Source organism: Ctenocephalides felis, unplaced genomic scaffold (genome assembly GCF_003426905.1).
Source record: "Ctenocephalides felis isolate EL2017-DRISC unplaced genomic scaffold, ASM342690v1 CF-g0.4_SCAFFOLD_01886, whole genome shotgun sequence".
In the NCBI taxonomy this organism is placed as follows: domain Eukaryota; kingdom Metazoa; phylum Arthropoda; class Insecta; order Siphonaptera; family Pulicidae; genus Ctenocephalides; species Ctenocephalides felis.
The window spans coordinates 125,493,915-125,519,288 of NW_020538040.1; the positions used below are offsets into that span (position 1 = coordinate 125,493,915).

A 25,374-nucleotide genomic window follows, 5' to 3' on the forward strand; every position below is an offset into this window, starting at 1 on the left:
AAGTGATTTCTCAAAGCAACAAAATTCTTTAGAAGAACATCGAAAGAAACAAATAAAACATAATTTGACATCAGTCGCAAAATCATCGAAGAAATTTGTTTTGACACGATGTTTTTATTGAACATTTCATTCGTCCCCTTTTAAATGCTACTGACACATATTCTAATCAAATCACACGATCCAGGGACATGCAGGCCAACCGTAAATTTTGGAACAGCGATTCGTGCGGACTTAATGTGCATCAAGTCCTAGTTCCTTTATGGATAAAACCGTAAACATGACGCAATTATCGTACTTTGCTACAAAATAACGGCCGAAATAATATAATATGCGAATTAGACCGTTCTGCGGATGGTCGGTCGTTTAATCTTGCTTTATACCGACATTTAACTGCACTGTGAAACGAAGATAATATTTATGAAATAATTAAGATTTGGAATCGTCGACCGTGAAAAATTTGCAAAAAATGATTTCAAAAGGCTCTGTAAAAAGATATTTCATAGATGAATAATAATATAAACTCGATTGTAAAATTAATTTTAAATATTCACTCATATTTTAGAACAGATTTATCTTGTTAAAAAAAAATCAAAAATCTTGCAAAAAATCAAAATATAAACGAATAAAAACATTACATCACAACAGATCACACATATCAAAGAAACAACTATCCGATTACGTTTGGTAAAACTCCTAGCTAATTAATAATTTTAGAAACGTGTTTTTGCTGTTCTTTAAAAAAAATTCACCTGGTTCTTTTTACTCCTTAGACGGGGTAAAATGGGACAGCCAAGTGACTAACAGGTCCAATGGCTTATTTTTAATTTTAAATGTACTTTACGAAATAAAAGCTAAATTATTTAACCCATGCAAAATATAAATTTCACGGTACATTTTTTACAGAGATAAAACTGTATATAACCTTAATGTGGTGTTTCGTCAGAAATATTAATCAGCAGAGTTGTAATAATTATTTATTTAACCTATCTCTTGCAAAATTGCTTTTTCTAAACTTAATTTACTTTTTATTAACCATTGTTTATTGTTTACACATTTGCCAAGGTAAAAATTCAGTTTGTCCTTTTTATCCCACCCACATGCAATACCCAAATACAAATAATTTGATACCCTGCGCAATCTGTATGAAAATATGTAATTATCAAGTGTATCTGATTACGTTATTCAAATATAATCAATTTTATATGAGCAAATAAGCATTTTTTCCAAAAATAATGGAGGTTTAGTCTTCCCGCTTTGTCATTTACAGATCAGATTACAGCGAGACATCCCTGAATGTACGTGTTTTCTCTGCAGGGTATCTGAACGATATCGCAAATCTGCATTATATATTCATCATCTTGTGTGCATTCATAATTGATGAACCAGGACTGACGGTTTCTCTATATTGAGTCAGTAATAAGAATTACTCATTCATTTCACTTCTGTTATTTCAGCTCACTGAAATTAATGAGCTGCACATATTACAAGATTCAATTTTTGAGATAAGGCAATGTATCTAATAATAGTAAAGGACTCAGAAATGCCTGCAAAGTTTCAGTCGAAGAAGTTTCCAAAGAATAATTTCTCAACGTAATTATTTGCTTCTTAAAAAATCTATCTAATAACCAATCCTATTATCACAAGGATGCTTTACCATCAGAGTTGCTAATATTTTAACGAAACAATTTTCACTTGTAACTCAAAATTAAAATTAACTAACTATAATATTTCGTGTTACAGTAAAAATATAATCACAAGAACTAAACAAACAGATTTGCAATTTACAAGTGCGGCTAAATTTTTCAAGTAATTTACTTATTTACGTATATATTACACATTGAGAGTATTACTATCAATTTTAGTAGTTATTATTATAACACAAGTATTGAGTAATAGCAGGTTAAAATTTCAAGGCACAAGGCGAATAGCGCTCCTAGAAACTAGTTAAATGCGTTGTCACAATTTGGAATTATTAATTGTCTTTCACAAAATAACGATAGATTGCATTTATATTGTTTTATGTTATCTATCAGATGCACATATCAAATTTAAAAAAATGTAATGTATAGTGGTACCCCGCCTTACGAGCTCAATTCGTTCTGTATCCACGCTCGAATGTCGATTTGTTCGTGTCTCGAAGCAATTTTTCCATATAAATACATTCAAATACCATTAATTCGTTTCAGCAAAATGTTTTTTGATGAAAAAACATGAAACTTTATTGCTAAGATCAAATACATATTCTGCAAAAACAGCAAATTACTAAATAAAAAATGTCTAAATTATCATTTACAAGTTTTTGCGTTTAAAAAACTATTTAATGAGCATTATTTTTTTCTTCAACTAACAAAGTATGTTTTAACATATATAGTAGCAACAAATACACAAAATTAATATTAATGAATTAAAGTTTTTAACTCTAAAATAATTTATTTTAAATATTTGTATGATAGTTAAATGCGTTTACATTATACTTCTCACTCGCACGTATCTCGAATTTTGTTTGTATGACGAAGCAACGAAACGTATTTTGCGGCTCGTATCTCGAAAAACACGTATGATGAGTCGCTCGCAAGGCGGGGTACTACTGTATTTAATTTTGTCTTAAAAAAACCATCATACCAAAATGTCACATATTTGGATTGGCATTCGATTTAGACATTCTAAGTACTACCAAAAATGTATTTCTAGTAATATTATGATACTGTGACAAAAGAACACCTAAGTGGTTCAAAGCTTAAATGAGATCCTGCAAAAATAAAATTACTGTTAATTATCAGTGTTGCAGCACATGTGACTCGACTTCCAAACAAACTGTTGCATCGTTAAAAAAAAAACAACGCCGTCTTCCATTCAAAGTCGTTGGTCTCAACGCACGGTTGAATGAAGCAAAATGAAAAGATTTTTCATTCTCTATTTCGAGAATGACATATTGCAGCACTTTGCAATGAACATCTGCTACGGACCGTATAAGTTTGCCGTCATGAAACTGGTGCCGGTCGTGGACAATTCCCCGAGGCTTGAAACACCGTAGCAGCGTAGCAGAGCGCAGACTGTGAATTCTGCTAGGTTGTAGAAATGCAATACTTGAAGATACAACAGTTTATATGGAAAAAAGTACTTAGTAGAAAACACTTTTGCAAAACACGCCATCGGCCAGATGCTAACGCAAAATGTATATAAAAACAGTTTCATTTAATTGTTGTTGCTAGTAACAGCACATTAATCAATGTAGCCTTTTAAACTATGTAAGCCTTTTACATAGTACGCATTTTTAAAAACTGATATATAAAATCCCGATTAACTACCATGATCTATTATATACCATGATTATATATACCATGATTATATTCCAAAACGCGATGTTGATTGCGAAGTATCAGTGTAGCCGTTTATATTCCGCTATATTCACAATTTCAGATGTGCTAAACTCGATTATAAGTATGAAAGGTATTAAATATAATTTTTAATTAAAGATATTAAGAGTACGGTCCAAACAAACCAAATAAACTACATTACAACGCATAAGACGCATTAAATAAACAACCGTCGAGCTATGTTTAGTAAAATTCCCAGTCAATTCCTAAGTATATAAACACGATCTTTAGCAATTTTTCTAAAACTCGTCATCTGTCCCTTTTTACCCCATAGACTGGGTAAAAGGAGACAGCCATCGGGCAAACAGGTGCAATGTCATATTTTTAATTTCAGAGGGTTCTTGTGAAATAATAGCTAAATGATTTAACCAATGCGAAATAAAAAAATCATAGGGACGTTTTTTTACAAAGATAATGCCACATATAACCCTGATCTGGTATTTCGCCAAAAATATTCATCAGCAGAGTAACTATTAGTTTAATTTATTCCTTATAAATATCTCTCATTGCTTTTTTTGTCTCAACTTATTGTTTAAAAAAACAGTATTTAAAACAATTAAATAGCGTATACTTAAAGATTATATTCACGTGTCATGTACTAAATGGAAGCGTACAAAGTTAAAAAAACTGCCAACGGAACAAAAGACTTTTATGAATATTCCTAAATGTCCCTTTATCTCCTGGTAGGGACGTCATAAGAATTAAGGTGGTAAGATGGTTATACATCTTATGCCTTCTAGTTTAATATAGTATTGTTAAGATATTATATACTTGTTTTTGAGATAATGGTGGCGGATCTTTTTACCCGCGGACCTTTAAACCCTGCTCTACCCTATTTACTTTGCCACGTTTAGATATCAAATAATTTCGATAATGGATAAAAAATTACATAAAAGCCATCTGTAGGTGATAATTTATTTTACGCTTTGGAAAAGTTTGTTCTAGAAATTTGTAGTTAGGTATAACCTATAACCAACAATCCCAGTAATTTACTAACTAATGAATTTTATCTAGAGATACTAATTCTGCTAGTAATAATTCTAATAACACGAAAATATGTTTATCATTTAATAGGAAAATTATGATTCAAAACACAAATACGATAATTAGTTTGCTGTTATTGCCTGAAAACCATTCAAACATGAAATTACATTAATTTGTTTCATAATTATGCTATTCCAATCAATCGCAGATGATATACCAATTGCAAATAGTAACTGTTGATTTAAACTAATTTAGCAGAAATATTAATAACAAAAACTGCATAAATAATGAATTTTATTTACATAACTTAGTACTAATTATACTATTTATGTGTGAGCTAATCAAATATCACGTAAATTAATAATAAATTATCAATATACAAAGATTTAAATGATTTCAGTATATTATTATTTCACCTTAAAAAGACTTACATTTCACTTTAAAATACATATTTATATATTTAAATTTAATTATTGCGAAATGTTTTACTGCCAAAAGTAGCAATAATATTTTGCTATTGAATTGATTAACTTTCATTTTTGTTGTAATAACAAATGTTAAAATGATATTGGAAAGTAATATTTTCAAATCAAGTAGACACGATATTATCTTCACCTGACCAATTAATTTTATTCAAAATTATCGGAACAACAAGCATTTTTTCCGTTTTCAAAAGTGATACAATTATATTTTTTGGGAAACAATAATAAATTAATAAAGTTGTTTGCGTTATTTTTCTGTATTGAGAAATATTTATATGAAATGCAGACAATGCAAAAGGTTTTACGAGCAACGAAATAAGAGCACTTCATACGTGTACTGAATATAAATTTGTATACTTGAAAATACGATTCAAACATCGGAGATCAGACTCGAATTAAATTACAGGTGCGCCAGTAAAAATCTAAGAAGAAAACGAAAATGTTTCGCTTCGCACATCCAACCATATATTTCCTGCAAGCGATCACGTGCGAGCTTTTGCAATTCTGTGGGATATTTCAACAAAAAAATAAGAAATTTATATAAGATGTAATCATTGAAACAGAAAATTTTCTTGGTCGAGTTTGTAAACGTAATATATTGTAAATCAATATTATGTAGTTCATTAATAATACACTAATTTTAAGCTGCTATATAATAAAAATTAGTTGATGCAAACAATTTCGACAAGTCAAATAATGACGCTGAAAGAAAATTAGCTGATACCATAGCCAGAAAAATAATTATGATCACTGACAAAACACAACGGTGAGGGTATATAAAAATAAATTATGGACAATGTAATTTATTTATTTTATTTATAATTTATTTCAAATTACAATGTAATTACAGTAAATCGTATTACTATTATCAGAAATAACTAAACATAAATAAATTACATTACAATTTATTGTAATTCATGTCAATTCATGTTACATCATAAAACACGCATTATATATATATATATATATATATATATATATATATATTTTATACATAATGCGTGTTTTATGATGTAACATGAATTGACGGACTCGTGTGAATAAGGTCGTGAGTTCGAACCCCGCTCTGGACAACCTTACATTGTGCAGTAGCAAATTCTACAAAAAACCATTTGTTTTTTATTTATTGGATTGATTGTTTGGAAAAGGAACTTAAATCAATTATTTGAAAAATCCCGGAATCACCTATTAAGTGTATATACTATTAATGTGTAGTACTGTCCTAGGGCAGGTCCGAGAGCTGAGTCAAACTCCAGCTCGATTCAAGGTGAAATAGTGTGAGATATTTCTCATTGCCATTTCACACGGCAGAGTCCAATAATGTGCTATTTTCAATTTGAAACATATTTTTAATCTATATGTACAATTAAAAACGGATACACTACTGCATGATATAAGTTTGCAATTTGAACTCAGATCCTTGTAGTTGCAAGACCAGGTACGAATGTGGCAAATTAAGAAAATAAAAGACAATGATATAAATTAAAGCCTAATAAATATCTGTTAACAATATGATCGCATCATAAATACTTACTATTATGAAGGTTACTACATAACTAAAATGAAAAGCAATATTAATAACATAGACAACTTTAGAAATCATATTTAGAAAACAATGCGGTCAACTCTGAATGTTACAAGGGACAAAGTGATGAGATTCCGGACGAGCAGTAAACGAGATATACGGTCCGGATTTGTCAATGAGAGCGCCCGCGGATTTGTGTGCAAACGATAGTATCATTAATTATAAGTTCTGAATCACATTTGGCAGCGTGCAAACGGCAAAACATATCTATTGATCCCTTTACATTTATTTGTCTGTTTAATGGCAACAGAACATTGGTTAACATGTGTTCTGTGGCTTCGACGAACATTTGCAGCGGTTAATACGGAATATTTGCAATTTATAATTGAAGTTCAAATATCTCTCGTCGAATTTAATATTCAAAACACATATAATGCAAATATTTACTCGGCAGAAAATAAAATAATTAATACCTGTGCATTCACATTACGGTTCTGATAATTCTTGAACAAATATTTAATCAATTTGGAGATCAATCGGTTATATATTCACAATTTAAATACAATTTGTTTTGAGATACTGCATTATAATTATAAATATATCGTTTCATATTTTTAAACTTTTTTTTAAGTACTATATGAAAACTCGTTAAAGCGTACTCTAAATTACAAAGAACGTTGAATCACAGGTTTTAAATAAATATCAGTTATGAACCCATACTTCGGCTTTGGCTAGTGAAACCATCTTTAAAAAAAAACTTAAAATATAACATTACAAAATAATATAAATTTAAATACATGATATAATACATATAAAGTCGTTCCATGGCGTAATGGTTAAGCGCAACACCTCATGTGGACAGGGTTGTGATTTCAAACCCCTGATTTGAATTACCAATTGAAAATAGTGCATTTCGGGCATTGGTGGGTGAATAGGCAATGGAAAACCTCACACACTATTTTTCTCTAAATCGAGTTAGAGTTTAACTCAGCTCACAGACCTGCCGTGATATATATCACTTTATGATCACAGATATACATCTGTGGAATAGTATTATGAACGTATTTTTAATATCACTTCACAGTAGGGAATACTTATTCTCAAGTGAGCTTTGAATATAACGCTGCATGTAATGCAGCTTAAATCTAAAAATATATATTACATCAATAAAAATAACATTTTACAAACTGAATTTTTGTTCATAATACTTTAGAACTTGTGCGTTACACATGATACGTATGATACGACATGACATATTATACAATGTAAAATAAATTGCAATCATAAATAATTATTTCAGAGCTCTTCAAGCTTCTTGGCTTGCAAACATCGCACAGAAATTAGACAGATAAAACTACGTCACCAACAGTTTACGAGAAAAGTTTGGTGCACTTTAATAATATTATCGTAAAACTAATAGCATAGGTAGAGGGTGCACGCATTTAAGATAAATTTGCACCCGAAATTCACTGTGCTATTTTCTCAACAAATTAATGCATTGCATTTGATAATAAAAAAACAATAACTTGCACTTTCAATTCAGCAAAGAGTACAACCACTGGATCTTTCAGTTTAGTAAAGAAATATTAGATGAATAAAATTAATAAACATATTTAACCCTTTGCACTCGTATGCCGCCGATTGATTATGCTTATGATTTATAATATCGCAGCTCGAAGATCAAAAGCTTGTTAGTGCGATACGTAAGTTGTTTTTAGTATTTGGAATTTTGTTTCCTGTATATTTGTACGAAATGAAATAATGTTTGGATATAATTGTCAATAATAATCTTACAGATATTTTGAGAATTCTCATTAACTGGTATGAAATAAAGTTAAGCACAATATGATTACATTTGTATAGTCAACCAGTCAACCCTCCTATAATGCGAATGAGGACTCCCTGATTAAATCGAGATGAAAAATTATGTAATTACTACAATAATTCTTACGAAATAGAGGTTTGTGGTAAGAGGGTGAAAATGTAGAATATTATGTATTCGTATATACGTATTATAAAAATATAAAAATTTAAAAAATCAAAATGATTCTTTAGGGTAGCAAACCTTTACAACTTTGCTTCAATCAAAATATGCGAAAACCTGTTCGGAGATACCTAATAGTTTTTCAAATATTCACTGCGATTGTAATTATGGTTTATGAATGAATAGGACATAGAAATTTCAAAAAAGTCAAAATTTTCAAAAAAATCGAAGTTCTCAATAGTCTAATTTTTTTCAAAGTTTTCACAAAAAAATTGAAGCTTTTTTAAAAAAAATTAATTTTCGATAAGGGAAGTTTCAGCAATTCGCCTTAAGGCACGGTGCCATGCAGCACTAGTTTCGTTACAATTTAATATACACCAATAAAAGCAATTAAATTAAGATAAAAATGATTTTCAAATTGTAATAAATAGTATCTCGTCAGAAAAAGTACGAACATTTCTTACCCTGTCTTAAAAATATCTGATGCATGACAGCTTCTTGGCTATGTCGTGTAAAGCTCCACGCGCCGTGCGAGAATTGCCATAATTGCTATTCGGCATAAAGTTGGAGTAAACGACTCTCTTGAGAAGAAGATAAAACAACGCATATATCATCGCACAATCCTTCGTATGTACACAACAGATAAGCTACCAGTTTTATTTAGAAAACTGGTATCGCTTCATCTCGACAAAGTGCTCGCTGTCTACCTACGCAATTTAAATAAATATATGTGAGAAAATGTTTTTTGGCTATATGCTGCGGCCAATTTGTGGCGCGCGATTTTACGGAATATAGCAGAAACTTACGAGTGGAAGTTAAAGATAAAAAGTATGTCTTTCGTAGTATTTCGTAATTCGGAAGATATTCAATAACTAGTGGTGCATGGTATCGTGCCTTAAGACAAATTTTAAACATTAAAAAAATTTTTTTTTTTTTAAATCAATCGCGCTGTTTATGCTGTGTAGAGTCGAAATATCCAAGGGCATAAGCGCCGGTACGGAACCCATAGAAATACAAACAAAATTTGTTATTAAAATCTCTATAAAATATCTGCTAATTTAATGTGCATATGTATAATGATCGTTTTCGACCTCTAAATGGCTTTTTCTTTTACTTTTTTGTTGGATCTTCGAAACCGCTAGACCTGCCTTCCCAAAAGTTTAATCAGTTCTTCATTCCGTCAATACAAATAAAATGCTTTTGGAATCATTCAAATCTGACGCTCCGTAATCTCAAAAACTGAATTACGATTTTTCACCAGTTTTTTTTTTTAAGAATATTATATGTAAATTGATCAAATCTTTGCAATAATATTTTAATTAATATATACGAATGATTAATATATGCACTTGATATAATAAAATAATTATATGTGCTAAAATATACATTCGATATAATAATTTATACATATAAATAAAGTGTTTGTTTGTAATATCGAAAAGCTGTTTTTTAATAAATGCATATGAATACAAAAAGGGCGCATATCTTATATATAAAAATGGATCGCAAAATGTGTTGGTAAGCGCATAACTCAACAACGCCTGGACTAATTTGGCCAATTCTTTTTTTTTTAAATGTTCGTTGAAGTCCAAGGATGGTTGTTACGGCGATAAAAGAACGAATAATTGCCGGGAAAACCCTAAAAACAGCCCTTTTCTTCTTTAATCGAGTAGGCAACGCAATTTGTAAAAAAACAATGATCTATGTCATGACATTTTGTGTAGTTTTTGATAATTTAATTTTGAATATATTTATATAAACATAGATACGAGGTCTGTTCAAAAAGTACCCGGAATTACTAATAATTAAATTTCGCGGGTCTGGAGTGTCTGATTGTCAAAATTTTTTTTTATTGTGTTGGTATACATGCCCCTAAAGTATGATGAAATTTTCAGCTATATTCACTGTTTACTTTGTCTGTGGTAGTCGCTAAGGTTCGACGTGTTTTTCTGAGCTCGGCGATTTTTACAATGGAAGAATTGAAAAGTCAAAGAATTTGTATTAAATTTTGCGTAAAACATGAAATAAAGTGTTGCAAAGTGCAAAAATTCACCAGATATGGCTCCGTGTGACTTTTTCCTATTCCCAAAGTTGAAGAGACCCATGAAAGGACGACGGTTTTCCTCGATTGAAGAAAATCGCTGAGAGTGCTCAAGGACATATCAAAAAGTGAATATCAAGGGTGTTTCGAAAATTGGAAAAAACGCTGGCATAAGTGTATTATATCTGGGGGGGACTACTTTGAAGGGGACCACATTAATGTAGACGAATAAATAAATATTTTTTTGAAAAAACGAAAATTCCGAAAACTTTTTGAACAGACCATGTATATCTTTCTATTAATCAAGCTATATTGGCAGCCAAAAACATCGATGTAAATTAATTAAATTTCAAAATTCAAGAACAAGTTACCGGCGAATCAGTTGATTCGGCAACTAACCAAGACGATCCACCAGAGTTTTTAAACTCGCTGGATTTGCTAGGATTGTCACCTCACAATCTTCAATTAAAGGTTGGATCGGAAATTATAATGTTGCGAAATATCGACCAACTTTATTCAAAGGATAGTATAAAGCAGAAGATGTTCTCGCACCATGCATCCCAATGCGTTTCCAGTGCGTTTGTGGTATCATTAAGTGTTTGTGGTATTAATTTAGAAAACCCATGCTTCTCACATGGAAAATTGTATGTTGTTTGTTCCCGTATTGGAAAACCATCAGATTTGTTTGTCTGTGCGCCAGGTTATCAAACAAACAACATCGTTTATCACAAAACACTACAATGAAAATTGAACTGATTTTTGAATTATGATTTACATTATTAAAATAACTTACTTTTAAATGCTTATTGTGTTTTATTTAATTATTTTTAATTCACACCGAATGATTACCAGGGTGACGGTTCTGTTCAGGATATTTTTTGCAAAGAATAGAAAAAAGGTAGGCACAAAACACCGCCACATTACATTTTTTTTGACAGGACGAAGTCTGTCGGGCCGGCTAGTATCAAATAAACATCTCTTAAAATGTTTGTCACTCCATTCTTTGGGTTGATCTCCGAAACGATTTCGACGAAACTTTTTTTTGGCAGGTGGCTGATGTAATTGGGCGTTACTTAAGCTACTTTTGTTTTAGCAAGTAAGTATCTTATCTTATGTTATTTTATTTCATCTAACTATATCCGAGATTTCATCCGCGTAAAATCTAAAAACAAAAGTTATTTAGTTTGGTTTTTTGAATTTTAATAATCTCGTATATATTTTTATATCTTGTACATTATATATATTATTTTAATTCAAACATTTTTACTATTTTTTCAACTTTGAGTAAAAATTATAATAAATAATCAGAAATTAAATGCATTTGTGTTCAATATTCAGATTTACATTGAAATTGATCAGTTATTTATAAGCAATTTATTTAGTGAGCAACGTTGATAAGTGTGAAAACAATATATTTATAGGTTAGGTTTTACAATTATTGAAATGCACATCCAATAGGAATAATCAAAAGATAGCCAAATCTTTCTAAACACATGAGAAAGGCCAGAAGTGTTGTTGTATTAACCCGAGAAATAAATCGTATCTCAAATATGGTATAAAGAAATTTGAATTAAAAACTGAACATGAATAGTCAATAAAAGTGAGAAAAGTTACTTCTTCGTGAAATTCCACGCGTACGTATAAATAAAAATAATACTGAATTTATCAATGAAAAAAGCGCACTAATATTAGAATAGTTTTCGTATTTCATCGGTAAAATTTAATTTTGTTTTAGTAAACCGGTATTTGCCAAAAAACATAACCATCAACAAATTATATAAACTACAAAGGAAACTTTCTCTAGTAAAGATCATTCATGTTATTGTTTCAAATCATTCAGCATAGTTATTGTTTTCGACCAGCAATTGTTCATATGTTCAAATTCAGTTGCATATGAATAAAGCTTTCCTTCCGGCAGCAAACTTACTTCTCTGTAAGCATCACGAGCAACATCATAATGCCGCAGCGTGAATCGTTCGACGTTAGGACGAAAGCTCCTGACTTCCGACCGAATAACGTGAAGCAGAGAGGCGAACGCTTCTCGCGGTACCGCATAACCATAAATATCATTAGAGCTTTCGCAAAGTGTCGTCCTGTGAAAGCTTGGGGGAGCTTAACACACAAACACACGTCTTTCGACGTCTGCGCGAAGATAAATACGATGTGAACTTTCGAAGCGATCCTAATAAACAATTATTCGGGCCAAAATATAATCACTTCTGAATAGCTGAGTTATAAATGATATAATAAAGCGAGTGACGCACTGCCTTGGAGGTAAAGATATCGTATTTTAAGATCTAAAATATGTAAAATGATTTTGTTGTTTTGTTGGGTACGCTATAATAAAAGTTTTGAATCGATTACCAATAAAAAACTAGTGGCATCGTCTATTAAGGCAACTTGCTGGAACTTTCCGTACCGTAACGAAATGTTCGAAGAATACTGAATGTTTTCAAATAGATTATTATAAATATTGTAACATTGTCTAATATTTATAAGAATTATATAAACTGAATTGCAAAGTTGAAATTATTTGTTTAAAATATTAGAACATTAGTCAGAATTAAAATTAAAATCTGAATTATTTTCTATATACAAAACAAAATTTTTTTGATAAAAAAAATTTTAAAACAAAAATTATTTTGTTAAAACAAGCAGAAAGTTCTTTGAATCATTTAAATCAGACGCTTAGTTCTCTCAAAAACTGCCATTTTTTGCACATTTAGCTCTGTATCTTCGAAATGGCTGGGCCTGCCTTAACCAAAAACTAATAATCTCTTCTCCCAATCATTACAAATTGAATGTTTTTTACATCACTCAAATCGGATGCTCCGTTCTCTCAAACACTCGATTTCTATTTTCTGCACTCTTTGCTCTTTATCTCCGTAAGTGCTGGACCTGCCTTTGCCAAAAACTAATCAGCACATCTCCCTATCAATAGGAATGGAATGTTTTTTGAATCATTCAAATCGGTTGATCCGTGCGCCCGAAAACGTGACTGGAAAATTGTATCCATACATACACACACACACACATCCATTTTTTCTGAGGCATGCCAAAATGTTCAGAAACCTTTAAAACGTCGAGAAATGCAAAAATTTTCAATTTCGATTTTTGGACGATTACAATAACTTACCCTACGGGAAGTTAATAAATATGGGATATGGAAGCTGGAAGAATTAAACTTCAGACTTTAGACAATTATAAGAGCACGATAATTATTTCAATATCATGAATATCGAATTACGGCATGTTTTGACATCTTCAATTTGACAGCTTACTCATGATAAATCTTTTTTTTCGAAGATAAGTTTTCTTAAAATTTATAGGACAACGCAATTTAGTAGATTCATTATTAATTATTTATATTTAAAACAAAATGCTGTTATTCTTTTTGTTTTACAAGGAAAAAAAGGAAAGTTGTTTACAATAAGAAAAAAAATCATTTCATATTAAACAAGCTAAAAAAAAAATTTAAAAAAAACATTGGCCTTGCTTACTTAGAGCATTTAGCCATACCTACATAATTTCTTTTTCTGTTGTCATTTACGATCTTTTTATGTCATATACTATCTTTATATATCCTATACTATCCAATTTTCTTTATAATTTGACTAGACTTTTTTTCTTTTTAATTGACTTTCATACTTCCTTTTCTTCTAAATTTACTTTTTTCTATAACTTTCAAAACATTTTTTATCTATCTCAAATTAACAATTCAAATTCAACTTAATTTCAAACCAGCAATTCAAATAATAATTCTATGTCACTGTCAGAACTCGAACCGAGTATCCCTGACGTATGTGTCGGACATGCTACTGACTGAGCTATTCTCGCCACAAGCAAATTATTACAATCGGTTCCATCTGATAGATCATAAAGCAAAGCATGATGAAAAAATTTAAGATCAATTTTTTTGTTAAAAATCCAAGTTTTTCATGTATTTTGTTTAAGTATAAAATCTCTCGTGACGGAACTATAAAATACGTATAATTCAATGTCTTGTTACAGTTATTGATTAAGTAATTTTACGAAGAAGCTAATAAAAATCTTACAATAGCAACTCCTGATTACTTCTGATGAGCACTTAATGAAAATTTTCTTCAATGAAGCTTTTCATAAATACATTACAGTTGATTGGTAACTTTGAGCGCATGTACGAAAATTTATGATTAATATAATGATATTTATTTAGGAATGTATTCATTAAATCATATATTCTACTATAAATAGTCAAAAAATGTACTGGAATATATTAAAATTTCAAAATTTAATTTACAATGTTATATAAAATCTCATTACATGTATTTTATAAAAGAGACTCCTGACATGACAAACGCTTTTATTATATTCAGAATATTTAATTTAATTAAATACAATTTCTAAAAGTGAAACAAAAAACACATTTTTATGTACACTTCTGTGTAAATATTCGGCCTAGGTCATTTTTAAGCAGAGCCATAATATGAAATGGCAAAACAGAATACTTTTTGTAAGTATTATACATAGTTTAAAAAAATAATAATAGGTATGTTAAAGGATTTCATTGCATTGTGTCAAAAATATTAATGTTATTATTGAATATTCCATTCAATTAGAATAAAACAATTGATATAGAACTGATATTCAACATCGATTAATATAAGAACTACCATAATTTGAATAAACGTTTGTTTCAAATATACGGCATATAATAAATAATATTTAATAAGACGTAAATGGCATTTAGCCAAAGTGTAAGTTGCATGAATTTCCCGATGTCTGAAAATAATCGAGTTAATCAACAAGAATCTAACTTAAATTTTTAATATTGTAACAAATATTCTGTTTAACTGTTGCTTAACAAAAAAAACTAGTTGTAAGTGGCATTTTCAAATTTAAATTATTTATGAAGGTATAGCTGTTCGGCCACAAAAATCTTTCGTTTCTTTCCACAGCAAAACTGTAAATGCGTTTCCTAAAATATGTTGTTTCGATACGATACCCACGATTTCATAACTTCTACTGGACCGATTTACTTAAAATTTTTACAGAGTCTTCTTTATAGATGAATTCTCTTTTCAGTATAAATTACGCTTATTCTCAAAATACGAGAATATAAAAAAAAAGTTGTAAAAAAAATATTTTTTCTTCAGGCAGTCGCCATTTTGCTAACAAACATTTTTTCAAATCGATAGTTCATACGATTACGACATTATTCTAGATTAAGGATATATATATATATATATATATATATTAATTGTTTAATATGAACAAAACAGCACTCAGATTTGTTTAACACAACTTTATTTTATGATTACAGACGTTTCGAGACCATGGTGTGTCTCATCTTCAGTGTAATTTCAAAAACAGTTACTTATGTACTACACATTCTTTAATAATTTATTTAAATTTCATTTAATTTTTGATATACAAAAAACACCAACTATTCCTTGCAATGCTTGACACAGTACTAAAGAAACATATAACACTTACAGAAATATTCTAAACAAATTTGAAGTACTTATCTAGATGAAGACAGAATGGGTATGTCCCGTAAAATGAATTCTGATGTCCCGTGCATTGATCCAAAGATAGAGAATGAATTTTGAAAAAAATTGTTTTAACCCATTTAGAGAGCTCCAATCGCTTTCAAATGTATGACAAACCTGGACTGGAAGGTTCACCCCCTCGGACATCCTTTTAAAGGCCGTCCATACAAAAGTTGCAAAAAATCATCGTTTTTGTTATTTTAATCAGCAAAAATATTTTTTTAAACAATTATTTATAAGTTTTACATAGTTTTATATACATATGTTATGATTAAATACATTTTAAAATAAAAATAAATCGCAGATTTTTGTCATGTTAAAGTATCCAAAATGATGCACCTTTTGTATGAGGGACCTCTAATGGGAGGTCCTAGAGGGTGAACCATGGGCATGAGTAGATCGGCCCTCCAAAGTTACTCGGTGTCGGTCATACATTTGGACACTATTGCGGCGCTCTAAATGAGCCAAAAGAGGATTTAGGCAAGTTGATTTAAATCAACTGTATAAATAAGAATTAAAATTTAACAATTTAGATAAAATTATCAACTGTTGAAAAAAAATGTTACTACTTTCACTCAGAATTAATTAATGCGCTTCTCAATTGATAACTTTCAAATCGGCCGATTATCTAGCAAAACTAATCAGCGATAGTCGTTATTTAGTCCCATAAAATGGCTGTTGATTTTTTCAATTCCGCGTAACCGATTTCGTAAAACGCGGACTAAGAGTCAAATTTACTCACATACACACAGAAATATACTTTTACATATACACATATACACAGATATATAATTTTATGTGCAACAAATCAGAATAATTTCAATCGTCAAAACTATATAAAATTAGCACATCGCTTGTTTTCTATTGAAAACAAACGTCTCCGTAAAGTTATATTAACGATGAACTTTGTTAAATTTTGAACGCACTTTATTCAATTTTTAAAAAACACATAAATAACATCTAAGGTAATTTTCACAATATCGATTTCCACACCAGACAAAACCACTTTCAGAAGTACTGTGGAAACATATAACACGTGCTATAATCAAATTCCGCCGACAGCACTTATAATTCCGAAACAGATGCGCATACCGCACCTATCGGACTTGTTGCAACGCAACGCCAGAGACACTTACAGGCGACTGCAGGCCGCAATAGCCGCCAATTATAAAGTTTCGCTTGACAGCAGAGCGGAGGCATGCGGCAGGCATGCTTCGCATAGAAGCAGCCAGTAAAAGTAAGTGACACGTAGTCAGACCTGGAAAACATGGGCGCCGGGATCTCACGAATCGGATATAGGACTTAAAGGGCGTCACACCCATTGTGCGGCGAGTTTGGTGAATGTAAGTACATCTTCTCAATTGCATATGTTGTAGGATGTTTTTATTGTTACAATACATTTTTTATTAAAACATTAAATTGTATTAAAAAAAACTATTGAACTACAAACACAAAATACACAGGTTGCAGAACAATTACCTTTCAACCAAAAATTTATAGTACTCGATTCACTACTCTAGCCGCCATTAAATAAAATATTTCCCAAATTTGGTTTGTATTTGTATGTATATTCAAGGTTATCTAGAAATTGAACATAGTTTGTCTATACTATTTGTAAATAGCGCAAATAGTATAAATTGTTTTATATCATCAACATAAGATCTTATTATTATTGATAACAAAAAACAAATAGGAGTGATGCATAGGAGTGATGAAAAAACACATCAACTCGAGCTTTATACCCAGAACTGAGCTTATCTTGAATAAGACAATGGTGCTGATGCTTTTCGCTAGTGATAAATATGCCAAGAAGAACTTGATTGTACGTGATACATCTTGGCTTTTATGAATTCTCGACGACGACATGAAAGATGCAAATAGCCCCCTTTATTCTCTCTTGTGGTATATTCAGGTTTGAGACATTAATATTAAAGCGAGACGCATAATTTACGTTCACATTTTATTTCTTTATATTATAATATTTAGTGTTATTATTATATAAGTAGATATATTTATTGCATTTACTATTGATGACATATTCACACTTAACAGTTGCAATATATTCAAACAACACCCTTGTTCATATTGCACCACATCACGACTGCTTGATATTTGAATTTTTCGAAAATATTATAGCCCATTTTCGTTTGACATTATTAGACATAAGAGCTAATATCTAAAAACCCCACACATAGGAGAAGGATGAACCGATGGGTTACGTCTCATATCAATACCTTAGGTCATAAGTCATACATAAAAACAGCTTATAGAACAATAATAAAGAGTTCTGATTGCTGTGGAAACAATAAAAAAAAATAAAAAAAATCGTTTGATGTCTATTTGCCTAGATGGCGTTACGTAAACCTACCCCAAGCTAGCGTGTTATGTAATTAATAACAATGTAGCTCTTAGCGATATTAAATTTCATGGACCGCAGTGAATATCACACATTTTAGAGAATAAGTACTGAGTAATAAGTGATAAAAGTAATCTCAATGTTGAAAAAAAAATGTTAAAAAAGTGAAGATGATAAAAATAATAACGAATTGTATTATCAACATCATGATTCAATTCAATGTCAACATTTGTCATTGACAAACTAAACCCTAACTTGCCAAATAAAACTCTTAAACATCAATGTCTACTTTGAGTTTGATTTATTTATAAGTCATTCATTATCTAACATCTGAAGAACACAGCTAACGCTCCTCGAATAAAGGCACTCTTTCTTTACCAGTGAAGTATTGAGTCCCCCTCATGCAACTAAAGCTGTTAATCAAGAACTTGTAAATACCGTTGGGAGTGATTTATCGACAATTGTATCGTATTGCTGAAAGTTTCATCTTCAATATCCGAACATTTTTATATCAGAAAATATAAAATTACGAAGAAAAATGTTATGTGTATTATACATACGCAGACATGCCCATAGTTTACCCCCTGGGACCTCTCTTAATAATCTTTATAAGCCTAAAAAAATTATAAATTTAAACTTGATTTATAATTATAAATCAAATCCAGCTTTACCAATGCAAGTTTGTTTTTTTTGTTACTCGTTTAGTTAACATCATATATGCCATCTGTCATGTTGAAGTTGAATCAAAATAAGACTTGAAAAGTAAATTGGATTTAAATTTCTGAATTACCGAACTTTGATTTTTTTATTTAATAATTTTATTATGTATATACGTATGTATATACACACATGCACTTGTATATACGTGAATGAATGCGCATTTAATACGAGCGAATCAGTGATAAAATAGATTCAAAGAGCACGTGACTACGCGATCGCTCCACCGGATTCATGTGATAATACGATTTAAATTTATGTGAAAGTATTTAAATCAAAACGACGAAGATATAAACGAAATGGTACAGATGTTTCTTAATGCTTTTCCTTAATTTGAGAAGCACACAGCAAAATGCACACACAAACATTGTTTAATAAAAATTTCAAATCCATAAAATAAAATAATGAATCAAAATTAAATAATAAACATAAGTAGAATTATAAATTCACGTAGTACATGATTAACAAATTGAGTCACATGATTAACAAATTGTAAATGGATTTATTTTACTTTGTAATTTTATAAACTTCGTGAAATATTTGACACACATACAGTACCGAAAGATACATAATAAATAGTTAATTATTTATTGTTTCTTAGTTGGATTATTTGGCTGCAAATAAACAATTCAAGTGCAGGCTTCAATGGCGAACACAAAATCTAAAGTTTATATATATATATATATATATATTGTAGATGTAGAGCTTCAAACAAAAAATCCCAAAAGTAATAAAAAAACATTCCTTTATTTATTTACTGTCGACGTTTCGGAACTAGGTACGTTCCATCTCCAGGACATCTGTCAAGAAACATGATCTTCATAACATTACTCTGTCGAAAATGCCTACTCGTTTAACTTCATTCCAAAAATTTTATATCATGAAAATTTCATCTTTAACACTAGAAAGACGGACGAATTGAATATACCTACATTGCCTGAAAACAGTCAAAATGACTGCGTCGTGAAAAAAATAAATAATGCGTTTAGAAATTTGTTCAAAATTAATTTTTATTATTTCATGTACTATTTACATTTATACAAATCATCTATAAGTGCTAAAAATAAAAAAATAGTTCATCTGAAAAAGAAGTTCATTATTTTTACAATTCATGCAAATATAATTTAAGATGTTTTTATGAATACATTTTCCGCAAACATGTTTGTTGCAACTTTGACACGTATTATTAGTTTTTTTATTATTACAAAGTCTCATTTAGCAAAATTTTCTTTTATTTCTATTGGTATTTGCATAATGTCTGTGGGTCATCATTTTCCTTCGATTTTTTTTGTGTTGATGTCGTGTAGTCCGCGGAAAGCTGTTCTGCCAATTCAAACAAAAACTGTTCTCTAAGGATTTGTTTTCTTTGGATTTTTATTCCTGTCGCTTCTTTGTAAAGAATCCAGGCATTTATCGCAGCCAAATCCAAAATATTGAAAAATATTTGCAGAGGTCATCTACTGGATTGGAACTGGATTCCACGGTATATTTTCTTTACCTTCGATCTGCCATGTCTTCTTTGCTGACCATAAATAAGTCAATTTCAATTTTTTTGCCTCATAGGCCCCACGAGCATATAAAATTCCAATAAATACACGTATTTCCGGTAACGATGTTGTCCAATCGTACTCCGAAATTCGACTGCCCTCTTCTTCTGTGCACTGTTTTATGTGTTTGATAATATAATTATCTATTATCAACGAAAATGCACCGACAAGATCACCTGTAATAATATTTTTTTTGCATAGCTTGTTGGCCCTTTCACACCCTTGAAAACACAATTAGATGATGACCTTCCTGGAGTACCACCTTCGGCAATTTTTGTCCATACAGTACCATCGACAGCTGTTTCCAGTTTTTGAAATCTTTCATCAGTTTCTGAGCCACTTAGCACCCTCCTGCATACACTGATGGCACTTTCATTTTCATCAATAGTGATCACCTTCATCGCTACCCTCAGAATCAGATGATTCACGTGGAATATAATCCAATTCATCTTCAGATGATTGTGCCCAATTTTCTGCATTTTATTCTATGTCGGAACACTCTTCACTTATGTGTGTTAGCTTTTGCAACAATTCACTTCTCTTCGACATTTTATTTATAAGTTCTAAAAAATCAACTGAACAACGCGTTATACTGAAAGTTACTATGTGAAAAAGACCGGTCTAATGTCAATACTTACCATAATTCGGTTATTTCTATGTAACAAATGCATTATGGCTCATTCGAGATGAATTATCGCGAGATAACGATTTGCAATACAATAACAAAGCCGTTTGTTTATGTAAAATTTCTAGAGCAGTCAAAATGACTGTTTTCCGTCCATGCAGGCATAACATGTAAAAATATTGAAAATAAAAGTGAGATAAGGCAAATAATACGATTTATCTACGCATTTAGATGTTGTATAAAAAGTCACAAAATTTCACGAAGCTGCGACTTCAAATACATAGTTATTTTTATGTTTGAAAATGGAAAACAGTCAAAATGACTGCGTCCGTCCTTCTAGTGTTAAGGGGTTATTTGCAGAAAGTTGTCTTATACTTATGAACGCTTCTAATAGTGTTAACATTAGATCAGAACATAACACTTACATGATTCTTATTTAAATTTTTTACACTTTTTGACAAATAATATCGACATCCATTTAAGAAGGTTAGGGGTACTTGGAATTTTTGAAAAATCGATTTTTATTTTTTTGCATTTTCATTAAGTGTAATATCTTGAAAATGTTCTCTACTGATTACTTTTTGAGTTATTGGACTCTTACCAGCGCGTTGACACAAGTGGAGAGCTCGATACTTATACTCAAGATTATTCTCCATTACCTCCTGATGTTTTAAAAGCTATTAAACCGATTTACGACGATCTCAGCAATGACAATTTACTTTCAAGATGTGTAGTTCAAGATTGAATCCTTAATCAGAAAAAATGAGAGCTGCAATCAACTAGTGTGAAAAATATGCCCAAAAACCGTGAATACTAGTTCTACTATCGTACAAATTGCTACATGCATATACATAATCATTATTATTGATTATGAATACCCAAGGACCGAATTGTGCGTTTAATTCCCAGTGGTATGCTGAAAAATTGGATGTTGCATGTGTGAAAGTGGCAGATCAGCGCGCCAACGAGAACACTCGGGAGACCAGAATGCTTCAACAACATTAGGAAATTTTGAAAACTTGCACAATGACTGATGAACTATTATATGGCCCAGAAATAGATGACTCTTTCGAAGTAATTCAATAATTCAAATTTCTGTACGTAAATCCAATGTGAAACTTCAAAAGCGTTTGTCTCAAAACTATGTTTTTCGAACCGGTGACCACTGCAACTCAAAAACCGCTTAGTAAATTTTAATGAAATTTATACAGCTTTTAGAATACATAATAAACTCGGGCCTGATCGAAGGATTTTTACTTTTTCAAAAATTTCAATTTTTTCAGAACAATCAACTGTTGATTTTTTACCCAAAAATCTAGAATTTTTTTTCTGATGCTGCCATTTTGTTGATTTTTGCAAAAAAAAAGAAATCCTTCGATCAGGCCCAGGATTATCTATTTATAAAACTATTTTTTTAATTTGATTGATTTTAGATGAATCTCTAAGAAGTTATGACGGTCACCGCCAGAACTGTTTTTTGAAATAGGGTAAACAAAAACAGCTATAACTTTGAGAATATTTTTTTCTGAAATTTTTGTTACTTCAAGCCAAAACATTGTATAATAATGCCATATTAATATTTTTGTAAGAAAAAAACATCGTTTAATAACAAAAAAATACTGAAAATTCTCATTTTTTTGTGCATTTACATCCTGATATATAAGAACAACACGCACACATATACATAGTTTCCAGGCGGCAAGTGTTTACTTCAAAAATCCCTGCGTGCAATTATCAGTTTGTTACCAACAGTCGTGTCATAACATCGAGAGAATAATACTTTTTGTCTCAAGTAACAAACTCGAAAAAGACATAATTTGAAGAAATTTAGATTTAGAAAATTAATTTATTCGCTTCAAAAGAAATCACTTTTTTTTGATAAAATCTTTTTTAGTGAAAGTGTAATTAAGGGTAATTAACTCTATTTTTTTTCAGTAACCTTTTCTTAAAACTTTCTACAATTTTTTTTAACATTTTTAATATTTTGTTATATAATCCACTCATTTATTTTTATCATTTTCATTTTGATAATATTGTCATATTACATTACAGTACATATATACATATACATATACATATATATAAACGAAATACTCGTTATCAAAAATAACAGTTTAAAATATTTAAATAACACAGATCACAATCACGAATTTACTTGTGGTTTTCAATATAAAAATAGTAATTTCCAATCAGGCAGCAGGAATAATTTGGCCACAGAGAGAGTTGTACGAGTATTTCGAACAACATGTAGCGGATAACACATAATGCTAATTTAGGTTTCCATATTTTAAATTTTAAATTATAACACACTGATGATGAGACAAACTTAGTCTCGAAACGTTTGTGAAAATTATTATTTAATAAAATAGTGCAAAAAAGAGTGTTGTTTGTTCATACTTCCAAATTAATTAATATCTATATCCACTCAGAATACATTTGTTATATATATATTATATATATATATATATATATATATATATATATATATATATATATATATATATATATACCTATATATATTATGAAGTTCTCTGTTTTGACTAAATTTACTTAACATTAGACGTTATCTCATATAAGCAAACCATGGAACAGATAATTTATTCATATTTACTTCTCACTGCTTATGTTCATAAGTATATAACAATGTAAAATCAAACTCGCTCATAATTAGTTACGAAACTATACATGAATGAACTGGCGGAAGTATATTCCGATGACTGTTAATTTTACAATGCTTTGATATACATTTTTCATATAAAAATTACGCAATAAGATCAAATATTCACACCAGAAAGAAGAAAAGACAATTGGGGCATTATTATATGCATAAGTCATAGCATATCACATCAGGATATAAATTTCTGGGGAAAATCAAGTTACAGAACAGCAAATCATTATGTTTGTTATTTTCAGTAATTTATATTCCATTACGTAACAGAAGTCACATTTTCAAGAGTATAGTATCAATATTAAATAATTTCGTTTAAAAAGATACAACAATCTAGAGCTATATCTATCAATACAGATTTATTTAATAATTCGAAGTAAATTACATATGATCAAAACTAACTGGTAGGCCAATTTTCGAGTATCTTAAGTTACTTGTCTTCCAAGGTAACATCACATATCACAAATAAGTGTACCATAAAGATTAGCTATTTTGGGCGCACCTATTTCATTTTGACAAATCATGTTTTTCGATGTTGGTTGTCTCTCGAAACAGTCAAAAAATTATGTTTATTGTACTAATAAAAAGAAAAATTAATTATAATAAAAACGTTAGAAAACATTTGTTTCCTCTGCAAGCATTTTCGCGGATTTTCGCAATAAGCGAGTTGGGGATATGATTTATGACTGAAAATACAGCATTCACGTTAATTAAAAATCACATTCTACTCAATTACCTTCCTGCTTCCGAATGAAGAAATTTTCAAGTGAGAAAATCTGGCGTACGAGGAATAGGAAAACTCGAGCAGGAACAGATGCCAAGAATTAAATAAATTGCTGCTAGTTTTATTGAGGACAGGTAATATAGTTGTTAAAAACATTTATTTTATACCCCATTTTATTTAATTTGTATATATATATATATAATATATAGGCTTTAGATGCATTTTACCAAGTATTTTTCATTGGTCAGTCTTTCCAAAAATGAAGAAAATCTATTTGAAAATATATTAATCGCTAACAGTAATATACCTAACTATAAAAAATAAACTGCTTATGAAATGAATATATGATTGTTGAAAACAAAAAAACTTACGTTATGTTGTATCCGTTCGAAGTTTTATATCACCAAAACGGGCCGTGAAACAAAACCTGAAAACAAAAACAATAAATTAGTACCTTAATATTTAAAACCCTACAGAGATTTTAAATCATACAAACAATATATAAAGCTCCATCATCTGTTTACATTCAATTTTGCTCAAAATTACACCATGCAGATTTCTTTATTGTACTGTAATGTACACTACCGCTATTTTATTAGTTACAACAGTATGCAAAGCTTTTTTCCATACAAGATAATATATACTTTGATAATCTCATACTTGTTAAAGCGCTTGTATAATATTACAATCAGTTAACTGTAATTGACGAGCATACTTGCAATGGAGAAATGGCAGAATTTTATGTATCGACGAGTATACTCGTCGTTATTAATCTATTTTCAAAACGTTTGGAACATTTTAAGACTATACTAG

At 30.1% G+C, this 25,374-nt stretch overlaps 2 protein-coding genes across 2 annotated transcripts in view; both read right to left on the reverse strand.

Annotated features, from left to right (window-relative positions):
• Positions 1-25,374, reverse strand: part of LOC113376469 (stress-activated protein kinase JNK) — a 255,416-nt gene that overhangs the window by 41,506 nt on the left and 188,536 nt on the right. Inside the window, exon 3 of the mRNA XM_026616393.1 lies at positions 24,933-24,988. The gene's annotated coding sequence lies outside the window, so the exon portion shown is untranslated. The remainder of the gene's footprint in view (positions 1-24,932; positions 24,989-25,374) is intronic.
• On the reverse strand, positions 20,455-20,945 carry LOC113375862. Its single transcript, XM_026615811.1, has 2 exons — positions 20,721-20,945; positions 20,455-20,658 (listed from the first exon to the last, which is right to left on the reverse strand). The coding sequence occupies exons 1-2, from the start codon at positions 20,943-20,945 to the stop codon at positions 20,455-20,457; spliced, it is 429 nt and encodes a 142-aa protein (XP_026471596.1).

Bases quoted from the DNA above. Each gene is read 5' to 3' on its own strand.
- LOC113375862 (XM_026615811.1), bottom strand. From the start codon at position 20,945: ATGAAGGTGATCACTATTGATGAAAATGAAAGTGCCATCAGTGTATGC. The intron at 20,659-20,720 runs GTGATCTTGTCG...CACATAAAACAG, and splicing joins CAAAAAAAATATTATTACAG to TGCACAGAAGAAGAGGGCAG.